This window comes from Drosophila melanogaster, chromosome 3R, assembly GCF_000001215.4.
Source record: "Drosophila melanogaster chromosome 3R".
Taxonomy (NCBI): domain Eukaryota; kingdom Metazoa; phylum Arthropoda; class Insecta; order Diptera; family Drosophilidae; genus Drosophila; species Drosophila melanogaster.
Window position 1 is genome coordinate 31977287 of NT_033777.3, and position 14717 is coordinate 31992003.

Genomic DNA, 14717 nt, shown 5'->3' on the forward strand with positions numbered 1-14717 from the left:
TCTGGAAAATCAACGAAAATTCGTTGCCAGACATAATTAAATCTATTAGTATTTACCCAAATATACTTTTTATATTCCCGGACTTCTAATGCTGAGACCCACCCTCCCATTCCATCAATCCTAATTAACTTGACCTTCCCACTAACGTGAGTTTTTCTAAGTATTTGCATTGAAAATTCAAGGGCTCCAACCGGTTAAAGTTACGTCTCACACGCACGTTATCTTCGCGGTTGTTAGGGAGCTAAGTTGGAAAAAATGAGCATCATTTATCATTTGAAGCAGACCATCTCCGCACTGTTCTTTTGGGTTACGCATGTGCGTTAGTTAATTTGTATAGAAGCCATTGGCAATAATCAACAGAGTGAAACACGTGAATAACTACCAAAGATTTTCGTCGTATTAGTTTTAAGATGAAAATAAAGTCTTAGCTTGTAAATGACCTCATTATAGTCATGTCAGCAGTTTGGTATACCCGATGTGAAAAGTGGGTAGCAAAACCATATGAATACAGATACAATCGCAAACACTTAAAAGCACGAGAGCGGGACCCGAAGCTCCGAAAATGTGTGCTCAAGGTCAGGCCCGTTGAAATTTCGAAACTGGGCATTCAACTTGATAATTTATGAAACGCGTTTGGGCAAAAATACGAGTAGGGAAGGGTACAAATACACAAGCCCAAGACCGAAAACGAATCGAAACCCAGGGCAAAACGCGCAAGCGTGGCCCCAGAACGTATCGCTTGGGACAAAGGGAGACGGCAGATTGTCCAAATGTGGAGCGTGGAGAAGTTTCTGTCTTGGTCTGCCAGAACGACCCGATCCATTGATCGAGATAGCTTCCAGTACGGCTTTATTGTCAGCGCAGTTTGCAAGGGGTCTGAGTGACCGTCATAAATTTTCCCTTGATGATTTGATTGCTGTTGTTGTTTTTTTTTTTTTTTTTTGTATTATTCAAGTAACCATTTTGTGCTTGCTTCATCCCCAACGAAGTTCTTTCAACCCAGTGACTCAGTTTGAAGTGCAGTACAGGTAAAACGTGTTTCAGCTTTTGTTTCTGTTTGATTTTAATAGAATTTTTGGCACGCATTCAGCCGTGGCAGTGAAACAAATGGATTTTAATGTGGAGTGTAAATTCTGTTATCTAAAAGAAATACACGAGACATTTGTGGCGGGCAAGAACTCATTTCTGTTAATTACTGATAAGCGAAACTAGAAACTAAAATATACAGTCTGATAACTAAGTAGTTGAAAAAAAAATATATTTTGAAATCTTTTTGTAAGCTCGCCTACGCCGGCTGAAATGATGATACCCCCACTCCAATATACCTTTAGATACTCACTTCGTTTGCTTTTTAATCAGTATGTAATTAACAACAATGGTTCTTGATCATTTCTTTCGCTCAGTGATCAGGGCAGTACATACGTGGCAATGAGTACTGGACTGACAAATTGGTGACTGAACGAAGCGCATGCGGACGCTACATTTCACTTACTTTCGATTTTGCACAATGCTGTGGGCAAGCACAAACAAATGTCTGGGATCAGGGAAGGTAGCAGACGGGCGACAAAGGCGAAAGAGAGGCGGGGCACGGGCAAACTGGCACCGAAGAGAACTGGAGACTTCTACTAAATCCAGAACTCACAGCCACAGCCAGACGCTAATTTGATATTTTAATGGCTTTTTGTTTGCAAATTACGCTCGTCTTGGCGCCGTGCCACCCTGTACATCCCCTGACACCCGGCCGTATCATTGCTACCTACTCTCCCCCTTTGAACAATTTTTAACTGAGTCGTTTGTGACTAAAATAACGGCGCTAGTTGTACGACACTGGTTACTGGATCCACGGCTACAGTTCCCTTCTCTAGTTGACCACGGAAATAAGCCAAACCCCCCAAAGCAGAGTTTCAAAAAGTTGCTAAAGAATATCGCTGTTTAACAAATTATTAAAATTGCATTGAGCATGCCTATGAGTCAGCTAAATTATGCGAAAGAGACAACAACATGAAAGGTCATAGGAGTAAGCTGCCGAAATAAACCATTAAATCATATATAAATCATAGATGGTACCATAACAAAAATAATATTTTTCTTTAAAGGAAACACCGAGATGTGGGATAGAGAGGTATTAATGGAGTGTGTGGGCTGCAGGTAAAATAAGCTTTTTGAAACAGGCGGACAATGGGGAAGAGGGTAATAGATAGGGTAAAACTTAATGCGTGAAGTATAAAGGACTTACAAATCGGTAAGCAACCGGGTATGGAAGCTTGCTCAATTGATTTCGTTGTTATCCGTTTAAATTCGAGTTTGATTTGCACACGTTGATAATTTATTCACTGAAAAAGACGAAAACAATTAAAAAACAATATTAATGACAATAATATTTTTATGTACATTAACAATTTGAATTGTGTTTTAATGCACTTGCTCAGATTTCTACCACTATTATTGCAATAACTTTATACTGGCGGTCGCGGGATATATGCCACTTTGCACTTTGACATACTACATAGCTATATTTATTTACTAATTTTGTAACAAACAGACAAAACCATCAAAACGGTTCGCGTGATTTTGTTTGTCTTTTTGCTGACCCACCGGTGAAACGTACCTAACCGCCGTTTCTTCGCAAACCAGGTGATCACACCACCAAAGAAACTTGCACTGTAGCGATGCACGAAGGATTTACGCTCACGTTTCAACGTGATCAACTTCCTTCTAAGGAAAAACACGAAGCTAAAATTAACGGGACGTGAACGAAACAGAGCAGAAAACGAAATAGGAACCGATTGTCAAATTGACACTGGGTGGACAGGCTACTTTTCGATTCCCAGAAACTTAAAACGCAAGATCCTATTATTTTGCTGGACCCAGCGGTGGAACCTACCTTATCGCCGTTGCTTCGCGAACCAGGTGATCGCACCACCAAAGAAAGTTGCACGCTGCACTGTCGCGACGCACGGAACAAAACCACGAAGGATATATGCTCACGTTGAAGGACAAGGAAAAACACAAAAAGCTAAAATTAACGGGACGTGAACGAAACAGGGCCCAAACCGAAATAGAAACCGAATGTCAAATTGACACTGGGTGGACAAGGCTACTTTTCCATTCCCAGATACCTAAAACCCAAAAACCAAATGTTTTGCTGGACCCATCGGTGGAACCTACCTTATCGTCGTTTCTTCGCGAACCAGGTGATCGCAACGCCAAAGGAAGTTGCACGCTGCACTGTCGCGACGCAGGGAACAAAACCACGAAGGAGATACGCTCACGTTGAAGGACAAGGAAAAACACGAAAAGCTAAAATTAACGGACGTGAACGACACAGAGCACAATACGAAATAGGAACCGATTGTCAAATTGACACTGGGTGGACAGGATACTTTTCGATTCCCAGAAACTTAAAACGCAAGATCCTATTATTTTGCAGGACCCAGCGGTGGAACCTACCTTATCGCCTTTGCTTCGCGAACCAGGTGATCGCACCACCAAAGAAAGTTGCACGCTGCACTGTCGCGACGAAGGGAACAAAACCACGAAGGATATATGCTCACGTTGAAGGACAAGGAAAAACACGAAAAGCTAAAATTAACGGGACGTGAACGAAACAGGGCCCAAACCGAAATAGAAACCGAATGTCAAATTGACACTGGGTGGACAAGGCTACTTTTCCATTCCCAGAGACCTAAAACCCAAAAACCAAATGTTTTGCTGGACCCATCGGTGGAACCTACCTTATCGTCGTTTCTTCGCGAACCAGGTGATCGCAACGCCAAAGGAAGTTGCACGCTGCACTGTCGCGACGCAGGGAACAAAACCACGAAGGAGATACGCTCACGTTGAAGGACAAGGAAAAACACGAAAAGCTAAAATTAACGGACGTGAACGACACAGAGCACAATACGAAATAGGAACCGATTGTCAAATTGACACTGGGTGGACAGGCTACTTTTCGATTCCCAGAAACTTAAAACGCAAGATCCTATTATTTTGCTGGACCCAGCGGTGGAACCTACCTTATCGCCGTTGCTTCGCGAACCAGGTGATCGCACCACCAAAGAAAGTTGCACGCTGCACTGTCGCGACGCAGGGAACAAAACCACGAAGGAGATACGCTCACGTTGAAGGACAAGGAAAAACACGAAAAGCTAAAATTAACGGACGTGAACGACACAGAGCACAATACGAAATAGGAACCGATTGTCAAATTGACACTGGGTGGACAGGCTACTTTTCGATTCCCAGAAACTTAAAACGCAAGATCCTATTAATTTGCTGGACCCATCGGTGGAACCTACCTTATCGCCTTTGCTTCGCAAACCAGGTGATCGCACCACCTAAGGAAGTTGCACGCTGCACTGTCGCGACGCACGGAACAAAACCACGAAGGAGATACGCTCACGTTGAAGGACAAGGAAAAACACAAAAAGCTAAAATTAACAGACGTGAACGACACAAAGCACAATACGAAATAGGAACCAAATGTCAAATTGACACTGGGTGGACAGCCTACTTTTCCATTTCCAGAGACCTAAAACCCAAAAACCAAATGTTTTGCTGGACCCATCGGTGGAACCTACCTTATCGTCGTTTCTTCGCGAACCAGGTGATCGCACCACCAAAGGAAGTTGCACGCTGCACTGTCGCGACGCACGGAACAAAACCACGAAGGAGATACGCTCACGTTGAAGGACAAGGAAAAACACGAAAAGCTAAAATTAACGGACGTGAACGACACAGAGCACAATACGAAATAGGAACCGATTGTCAAATTGACACTGGGTGGACAGGCTACTTTTCGATTCCCAGAAACTTAAAACGCAAGATCCTATTAATTTGCTGGACCCATCGGTGGAACCTACCTTATCGCCTTTGCTTCGCAAACCAGGTGATCGCACCACCTAAGGAAGTTGCACGCTGCACTGTCGCGACGCACGGAACAAAACCACGAAGGATATATGCTCACGTTGAAGGACAAGGAAAAACACAAAAAGCTAAAATTAACGGGACGTGAACGAAACAGGGCCCAAACCGAAATAGAAACCGAATGTCAAATTGACACTGGGTGGACAGGCTACTTTTCGATTCCCAGAAACTTAAAACGCAAGATCCTATTAATTTGCTGGACCCATCGGTGGAACCTACCTTATCGTCGTTTCTTCGCGAACCAGGTGATCGCAACGCCAAAGGAAGTTGCACGCTGCACTGTCGCGACGCAGGGAACAAAACCACGAAGGAGATACGCTCACGTTGAAGGACAAAGAAAAACACGAAAAGCTAAAATTAACGGACGTGAACGACACAGAGCACAATACGAAATAGGAACCGATTGTCAAATTGACACTGGGTGGACAGGCTACTTTTCGATTCCCAGAAACTTAAAACGCAAGATCCTATTAATTTGCTGGACCCATCGGTGGAACCTACCTTATCGCCTTTGCTTCGCAAACCAGGTGATCGCACCACCTAAGAAAGTTGCACGCTGCACTGTCGCGACGCACGGAACAAAACCACGAAGGAGATACGCTCACGTTGAAGGACAAGGAAAAACACAAAAAGCTAAAATTAACGGGACGTGAACAAAACAGGGCCCAAACCGAAATAGAAACCGAATGTCAAATTGACACTGGGTGGACAGCCTACTTTTCCATTTCCAGAGACCTAAAACCCAAAAACCAAATGTTTTGCTGGACCCATCGGTGGAACCTACCTTATCGTCGTTTCTTCGCGAACCAGGTGATCGCACCACCAAAGGAAGTTGCACGCTGCACTGTCGCGACGCACGGAACAAAACCACGAAGGAGATACGCTCACGTTGAAGGACAAGGAAAAACACGAAAAGCTAAAATTAACGGACGTGAACGACACAGAGCACAATACGAAATAGGAACCGATTGTCAAATTGACACTGGGTGGACAGGCTACTTTTCGATTCCCAGAAACTTAAAACGCAAGATCCTATTAATTTGCTGGACCCATCGGTGGAACCTACCTTATCGCCTTTGCTTCGCAAACCAGGTGATCGCACCACCTAAGGAAGTTGCACGCTGCACTGTCGCGACGCACGGAACAAAACCACGAAGGATATATGCTCACGTTGAAGGACAAGGAAAAACACAAAAAGCTAAAATTAACGGGACGTGAACGAAACAGGGCCCAAACCGAAATAGAAACCGAATGTCAAATTGACACTGGGTGGACAGGCTACTTTTCGATTCCCAGAAACTTATAACGCAAGATCCTATTAATTTGCTGGACCCATCGGTGGAACCTACCTTATCGTCGTTTCATCGCGAACCAGGTGATCGCAACGCCAAAGGAAGTTGCACGCTGCACTGTCGCGACGCAGGGAACAAAACCACGAAGGAGATACGCTCACGTTGAAGGACAAGGAAAAACACGAAAAGCTAAAATTAACGGACGTGAACGACACAGAGCACAATACGAAATAAGAACCGATTGTCAAATTGACACTGGGTGGACAGGCTACTTTTCGATTCCCAGAAACTTAAAACGCAAGATCCTATTAATTTGCTGGACCCATCGGTGGAACCTACCTTATCGCCTTTGCTTCGCAAACCAGGTGATCGCACCACCTAAGGAAGTTGCACGCTGCACTGTCGCGACGCACGGAACAAAACCACGAAGGAGATACGCTCACGTTGAAGGACAAGGAAAAACACAAAAAGCTAAAATTAACAGACGTGAACGACACAAAGCACAATACGAAATAGGAACCAAATGTCAAATTGACACTGGGTGGACAGCCTACTTTTCCATTTCCAGAGACCTAAAACCCAAAAACCAAATGTTTTGCTGGACCCATCGGTGGAACCTACCTTATCGTCGTTTCTTCGCGAACCAGGTGATCGCACCACCAAAGGAAGTTGCACGCTGCACTGTCGCGACGCAGGGAACAAAACCACGAAGGAGATACGCTCACGTTGAAGGACAAGGAAAAACACGAAAAGCTAAAATTAACGGACGTGAACGACACAGAGCACAATACGAAATAGGAACCAAATGTCAAATTGACACTGGGTGGACAGCATACTTTTCCATTTCCAGAGACCTTAAACACAAAAACCAAATATTTTGCTGGACATAGCGGTGGAACTACCTAATTGCCGTTTCTTCGCAAACCAGGTGATCGCACCACCAAAGGGCACAAAATTTGCACGCTGAACTGTCGCGACGCAAAGAACACAAACACAAAGGAGATAGGAGGCTCACGTTGAAGGACAAGGAAAAACACGAAAATCTGAAATTAGTGGGACGTGAACAAAACAGGGCACAAAACGAAATAGGAACTGAATGTCAAATTGGCACTGGGTGGACAGACGATTTTTCTATTCCAAAAGGCTTAAAACGCAAAATCCGATTATTACCGGGCGATAATTACGCATGTTTATTCCCACGAATTCGTCAGCTGCGCGTTTGGCGGCGTTCGCCTTTTTTGTTGGAGATTCGGGAAATCAAAGCGCATTTTTTGTTAATCCGTTAAACTCTTGGAGCAGAACACACGCGCCAATGTTTATTATCGGCCGCAGAATATGTATTCAATTTAATTTCTAAATTAAAAAGTACTCAATTAGTCTGCAAACAAAATCACATGGAAACTCATCATTATAATGGTGTCATGAATGTACATGCTTAGTGCAAAAAATGTAGATGCAATAAAATAAATTTAATAATGAGAGATGAATACTTTTAATTACATTAACAATTTAAATTGGAATACACTTGCTCAGATTTTTACCGCTATTATTGCAATAACTATATTGGCGGTCGCGGGATATATGCCACTTTGCACTTTGACATACTCCGTAGCTATATATTTTATGCAATTTGTCATAGCTGGCAACCACTTTACTAATTTGGATACAAACACACACAACCACCAAAGATTTTGTTTGACTTTTTGCTGAACCCAGCGGTGGAACCTACCTTAATGCCGTTTCTTCGCAAACCAGGTGATCGCACCACCAAAGGAAGTTGCACGCTGCACTGTCGCGACGCAGGGAACAAAACCACGAAGGAGATACGCTCACGTTGAAGGACAAGGAAAAACACGAAAAGCTAAAGTTAACGGGACGTGAACGAAACAAGGCACAAAACGAAATAGGAACCGAATGTCAAATTGACACTGGGTGGACAGGCGACTTTTCCATTCCCAAATACCTAAAACGCAAAATCCGATTATTACCGGGCGATAATTACGCACGTTTATTCCCACGAATTCGTCAGCTGCGCGTTTGGCGGCAAGAGCTTTGTTCGCGCACCTCCCTTTTGGCTTTTTTCTTAGTGATTCGGGAAAGCAAAGCGCAGTCTTTGTTAATTCGTTAAACACTTGGAGCAGAACACACGCGCTAATGCTTATTCTCTGTCGAATGTGTATTTAATACAATTTTGCAATGCAATTTACCGCTACGAGCAAATGTTTAACTCGAGCCGCTCTCTTTCCGCTGGATCGTATAGTGGTTAGAGATGGGGAAACATCGATGGTGCTGAGGGGATCGATATATCGATTGCGTTTTTGACTACTGTCGATGATTGCAGGCGTTAGTGCCTTTTGGCCGGTTGTGCTTTCACCCTCTCTAGGTTTACCCGGTCGCTGTTAACCGTTACAGGCGCTCTTTTTATTTTGAATTCTACATTCGAGGACATTTCTTCTTACTAAAGAAGATCGGTAAGGACCAAAATTACTGATTGCAGCATAAATGTACCATCAAATAAAGTATACGACTTAGGCTTCAACCTTTGCAAATATTTTGCATGCGATTCTCTTTGCTTAAAAATGAAACTTTACATTTTCGAAAGTTTTTAACGGATAATGGAATAGTTTGCCTTTTTAAACAGTTGTGTTGAGTTATATTTTAAAGTTAACATTTATACAAATTGATAAGAGTCCTAAAAATAACAAATAAAAAATATAAAGAGGTAAATACATATATTTAATTAAGATAAGAAAATGAATGTCATTCCTTAGTATTTCTGGCTGTGACTTTAAATTTTCGAAAGTTTTTAACGGATAATGGAATAGTTTGCCTTTTTAAACAGTTGTGTTGAGTCATATTTTAAAGTTAACATTTATACAAATTGATAAGAGTCCTAAAAATAACAAATAAAAAATATAAAGAGGTAAATACATATATTTAATTAAGATAAGAAAATTAATGTCATTCCTTAGTATTTCTGGCTGTGACTTTAAATTTTCGAAAGTTTTTAACGGATAATGGAATAGTTTGCCTTTTTAAACAGTTGTGTTGAGTCATATTTTAAAGTTAACATTTATACAAATTGATAAGAGTCCTAAAAATAACAAATAAAAAATATAAAGAGGTAAATACATATATTTAATTAAGATAAGAAAATGAATGTCAGTCCTTAGAATGTGACTCCTCTGGATGTGGCAGTCTAAATTGTATTCAATCAGATCGTTTCGGGATTTATTTTTCTTAGAAATATTTCAAACACCTTTTCATGTGATCAATATATGTATTCATTACTGCTAAATTAGTTCTTTAATACATTGGATAGAAAACGTGGAAAGGCAGAATAAAGTAGTGTTGCTGCTGGTCGCAAAAGAGCTTGACGAGATTTTCCGCATGCGATAGCTCTCATTCTTGGCGTCGAGCAATTACAAAAGCAGTCGGACGAATACAGTGAGCCACAAACGCCAGCGGGAGCAGTTCGTCGCACCCGCGATCGCAAGTGTTAAATCGAAATAGAAACAAAAACCGAAGCGAATGAGCGGAAAACGGGTCGGACAACATAGCAAAACAAAACCGAATTAAAATCAGATATTAATAGAATAACCGAAGTACGCAACAATAAAAAGGTTCGGTTAACAAGTGAATACCCGATATATTTATACGGAGTGCAACAATGTGGTCGGGTAACGTAAATACAAACATAGGTGTTCCCGCACATGTTGCACTTTTGATTTTAAATAATTGAAACCTGCCAATAAAATGTGATTTTATTAAATTGAACCCGAGTAAGAGCAGAAACCCAAGCGAAAATTCCACCCGATTAGGGGGTTAGGGGCTGTCAGGCTTTAAACAATTCCCTAAATTTTAACAAAACTTTTCAGTTCTAAAATATTTGCACGATGGTCCCGTGAGAACATGGCTTAGCCACTATCAAATGTAAATACATACATACATACATATGTATACATATTACCGCACACTGGGATACCAAGCATTAAATTGAATGTTTTTTCTTCGTACCCGTCACGCACCAAATCAAAGGCATAATATCACTTTCTGCTTATCTAGCGCATAAACAAGACATTGCTTACTAAAAGATCGATGTCATTTTCTAGAATAACTTATAAGAACACGTGTTCAAAGATTTTTTATACTGGTCTTTTTTATTATAGAATCAATGAAATATATTAAATATTGAAAGATTTAAGTGAAATGAGGTGACTCACTCGAAAACTCTTTTAGCCATTTATCAGTAGGCCAGGGAATTGATAATAAGCTTGTACATATTTATGCATACATACATATGTATGTTTGTATAATATAAGAAATATTCAAAACTTGAAGTGATAAACGGGTCAAAATTATTTATACACTTTTCCATGGCGTTGCTGAAGCCGTAAATTTATACATATGTACATATATACAATATATACGTATATACGTACGTACATAAATATGTGCATGTGGAGATTTATAAATAGATTGTACAACCACTATTTCCCATAGGACGTAAAAAGTGCATTCAAAACTAGAATATTTTTGTTGTGCACACATTTGTATGAACGTACATATGATTTTGCGATGCTAAGAAACGTGTTATAAACTATATAACATATTTAATCTATTGTAACAATAACTATGACATCAATTTTTTATTGAGCTTCATCGTATTCAAAAGTATACATACATATATACTTTCTTAAAAAATAAAATATAAATATAAGCTTACTAAGCGTAATTTTTCTGTTCAAAAGTGTCGTAGGGGTCGCGAAAATAATGTCACTCATAAAGCAACGATAATATTTTTTACAAAATATATTGCAAGATAAGCTAACAAATTTTCCGTTTAATTAAATATACATTTTTTATATTATATTAACACCTTGATTTTAAATTTGTCTCTATTTTTACAAAAAGGTTTAAATTAAATGTCGGGTTGTTCTAATGTAACAACAATATAGTTGTTCTTCTTTCGAGAGGGGTGATTGTAGAGATTGTAGGTGGAAAACAAAGTATTGGCAGTCGTCCACACGTAGCCAACTATTGGAACAATTGAAAAGAGTGCGCGATTGTATCTAGGTGGGTCCGAATAGTATCTTGTTAGCTGAGCTGATACAATTGTAAATGCCGAGATTTAAATTCACTTTTTTCTTTTATTTTTACGTTTATATTTGTTTTCGTTGCGTATTATTGAGGAAATTTGCACATAAACTGAAAACGAGACTTGAGCTCAGGCAGATTGCCAAACAACATGAACGCAGACAGCAAAAAATCTGAAAAATAACAAACCCGAAAAATATCTAAAATAACAAACAAGGAAATTTCATGGAAGCAATATCCGCCAGCGGCAGATGAAGGGGATGCTATGTGTATTTGCCCAGACGAAGTGCAACAGTATTAATGTAGATACATGCATATGTTGGCAGCTCCCCTGCAACTTCATTTGGTAAAATGGGGGAATTTGGCAAATTCGAACATCTCCTCGGCTAGGACGGTTGCCTTTCTATCAACATGATTATGCATAGGCCTTCTTAGACTTTTTAGCTTTATATTGTAAAATACAGAACCCGATTTATCTAATTAGTAGCTTGTAGACAAAAATCGTTCTTAATATTTGATTTTTTTTTTTAATTTTGTCAATGGTATTATCAATACGTATCAATATAATATTAATAGTAATACACTACAAAACTTAGAACCAACAACGAAATATGTATGCTAACATCGTTTTCTTAATTACTGTTATACAGAGAAAGCCTTTTAACCTAAAATCACAGCTGGATTTTAAGCAAGAAAAATGAATGACATGGAGGAGATTCCTAAGACGGGTAATATTAAATAAAATATGTCACGCAAGTCTTACATATGATATTTTTTTGTGATAGTGCCACGCTTGGGGTTGCGACACCTGCAGGCAGGTCTGCTCTTCTATGGACTCGCGGCGAACACAGTCCTCCAGCTAAACGTAAGCGTGGCAGTAGTGGCGATGACCAACGAAACTACATCAAATAATAGCGACCCGCCCGTGGGTAAGCGAAAAGCTAGCGCCAAGCACCCAGCTCACCTGTTTCCCCACCCACCCATTTTAGCACTACAACTGGTCGGAGGAGAAGAAGTCGTACATCCTGTCGAGCTACTACTGGGGCTGCGCTCTGGCCCAATTCCCAGCTGGTTATCTGTGCAAGCGCTTTGGCTCAAAGGCGGTTCTCTTCTGGGGCACGCTGGGATCATCTCTGCTTAGCGCTCTCACGACCTACGGGGTCTATGCAGGCGGCTGGAAGGCGTACTGTGCGATTCGTCTGCTGCAGGGGCTTTGCCAGGTGACATGGCCCTGCATTCACCAGCACTTGGCTAACTGGTGTCCCACGGCGGAGCGAACGCGTCTGGGAGCGTTTGCATACACTGGCTTTGATTGCGGCAATGTGTTAGCCATGTATGGAGCGGGTATGATAGCCAGTTCATCGCTGGGGTGGCCTGGGATCAGCTACTCGGCAGCCGGCTTGGGCCTGATTTGGTGTGGCCTTTGGCTGCTTCTGGGAGCCAATAAGGCAAGTGACGCCCGGTTCATAGGGGAGGCGGAGAAGGCCTATATTGTGGGAGATATTCAGCGATCCGAAAGGAAGGGGCCCAAAAAAATGGAGATTCCCTGGAAAGGCATTTTTACCTCTGTTCCAGTCTACGCCCTTCTCTGCGCCCGTTGTGCTGACAGCTGGGGATTGACCACCATGCAAACCGAGTTACCTACATACTTGAGCGGTGTCTTGAAACTCGATATGAAGAGCAACGCGGTTTTTTCGGCTCTTCCCTTTCTGCTCATGTGGGTAATGTGCTATGTGTACTTGATTATTGCAGATGTACTGCTGCGTAAGAAGTGGATGAGCTTGACAACGTTGAGAAAGACCTACACGAGCATAGCTCTTTGGGCGCCGGCCTCTATAATGCTTTCCCTAGTTATTGTGGGGGAAGGGCAAAAGACCTTGGTCCTTGTTTTGGTAACCCTCAGTGTGGGTGTTAGCAGCGCAGCTACGATTGGGAGTGAGCTGAATACGATTGATTTATCACCAAACCACGCCGGGATCCTGGCCGGCCTCATGAGCAGCTTCACCAATTTGATGGCCCTGCTGACTCCTCTTGTGGTGGGCGTTTTAGTAACGGACCCCAGTCAGCGGAGCCAATGGCAGATAGTTTTTAGCCTGGCTGCCGGAGTTCTGTTTACTGGTAATGTGATTTTTTTGATCTGGGGGACTGCTGTGACACAACCATGGAACGAGTCCAAGGAATCTCGGCGGGAACTAGAGCCGGAGGAGAAGCCTTTTCACCGCGCTAAACTCGAGATAGGAACTGATAATACTGATGGCAATGTAGTAGGCTTAAAACTAAACTGTACAAGCCCTTAAAAAATATATTCAGAAAAATTTCAGTGTTTTTTATTTTAATTTAAGCGGTCAACTTCTTGATATTTCTTTCTAAATTTTAAAAGCAGGAGATACTGCCTGTGATTTATCGTGTAAGGCACTGGTATTGCTTTTTAATTAGAAATGTATTTTATATCTAAAATAAGTGCATTCCAAAAATACATATGTATGTATGTTATATTACTGCTGGATAAACGTTTAGAAAATTAATTTTTGTTATTTATTCATATGCGGACTAACCCAGGTTCAGGATGGAAAACTAAATGCCACAAGATTTATAATACAATGTCTATAAATTATATTTCCCTATGGCGTTGGGGCGAATTGATCTAGAGTATACTAGACTATCTTTAAATAATTATTGTGCAATATAATAGGTTGATGGAATTTCAAGATGCCAACTTCATAAACTTTTACTGACAATTTCTAATCATAATTTACGACAATTAGGACGCTGTATCGGTAGATTCTTATTTGTCCGGCTTAGAGAACTTATACCCTTTCCCACCTTTTTTCCCGGGCACACACCTGAGCAGAAGGCAACTTAGATCCGAAGGCTTCTGTAAAGAAGACATTAAACCATCTAACTTCTGCCAGAAATAAATAAATAACAACAGCTGCTAACTTTCCGGTTGCGGAACAAGCGTGCTTTGTTGCATATTTATAGGCGCATAAAATATTGTCGTTTATTTTTAATTTAATGACAAGAAATTTGTACGGCCTCCCATCTCTTTTCATCCTGGTAATGGCCTGTAGCAATTGCAATCTATCTTCCTGTTTCGCTCTCCATTTACGACAAAGCAAAGCAATTACAAAAACCAGTATCACATGGACCAGAAGCGATAATCAGCAGGGAGACAGGGCTGGGATCCACGGATAGCCAGAGCACACCGCAGCCGCCACTTTGGTCAGCGTGCCATCTGTCAATGGCTCATACAGGGGGCGGGCGCGTACGCTGCTGCACTTAAAAGAATTTCATCCCAGTATAATTGCTATTATTTTTATGTATATTTATAAATACAAAGAAGTTTTAAGCTTGATCAAATGGAAAGATTTAAGGGAACCAATAAAACAATTATTGTAAGAA

At 41.2% G+C, this 14717-nt stretch overlaps 2 protein-coding genes across 23 annotated transcripts in view; one reads left to right on the top strand and one right to left on the bottom strand.

The window, feature by feature from the left end:
* Positions 1-14717, bottom strand: part of heph (hephaestus) — a 168534-nt gene that overhangs the window by 130300 nt on the left and 23517 nt on the right. For 4 of the 20 annotated variants that reach the window (NM_001104524.3, NM_170582.4, NM_176597.3 and 1 more), the window contains exons 1-2: positions 7948-8482; positions 2237-2333 (exon numbers count right to left, since the gene is read on the bottom strand). The gene's annotated coding sequence lies outside the window, so the exon portion shown is untranslated. Of the gene's footprint in view, positions 1-2236; positions 2334-3168; positions 3310-3734; positions 3884-4016; positions 4172-4298; positions 4465-4580; positions 4641-6839; positions 6900-7947; positions 8483-14717 lie in introns of those variants that run through there. The other 16 variants (NM_001104522.3, NM_176600.3, NM_001260469.2 and 13 more) reach the window with 11 other exon arrangements.
* On the top strand, positions 835-13623 carry CG2003 (uncharacterized protein). 3 transcript variants are annotated; one of them, NM_143646.5, is made up of 4 exons: positions 835-1028; positions 11966-12043; positions 12101-12240; positions 12305-13623. In NM_143646.5, exons 2-4 carry the CDS (start codon positions 12013-12015, stop codon positions 13610-13612), a joined length of 1479 nt encoding a protein of 492 aa, NP_651903.2. In that variant the 5' UTR covers positions 835-1028; positions 11966-12012; the 3' UTR covers positions 13613-13623. The 3 variants fall into 3 exon arrangements, with proteins under 3 accessions (NP_651903.2, NP_001287631.1, NP_733463.1); NM_001300702.1 differs by lacking the exon at positions 835-1028 and adding an exon at positions 9563-9841 and having other exon boundaries at positions 12101-12244; NM_170584.3 differs by lacking the exon at positions 835-1028 and adding an exon at positions 9563-9841.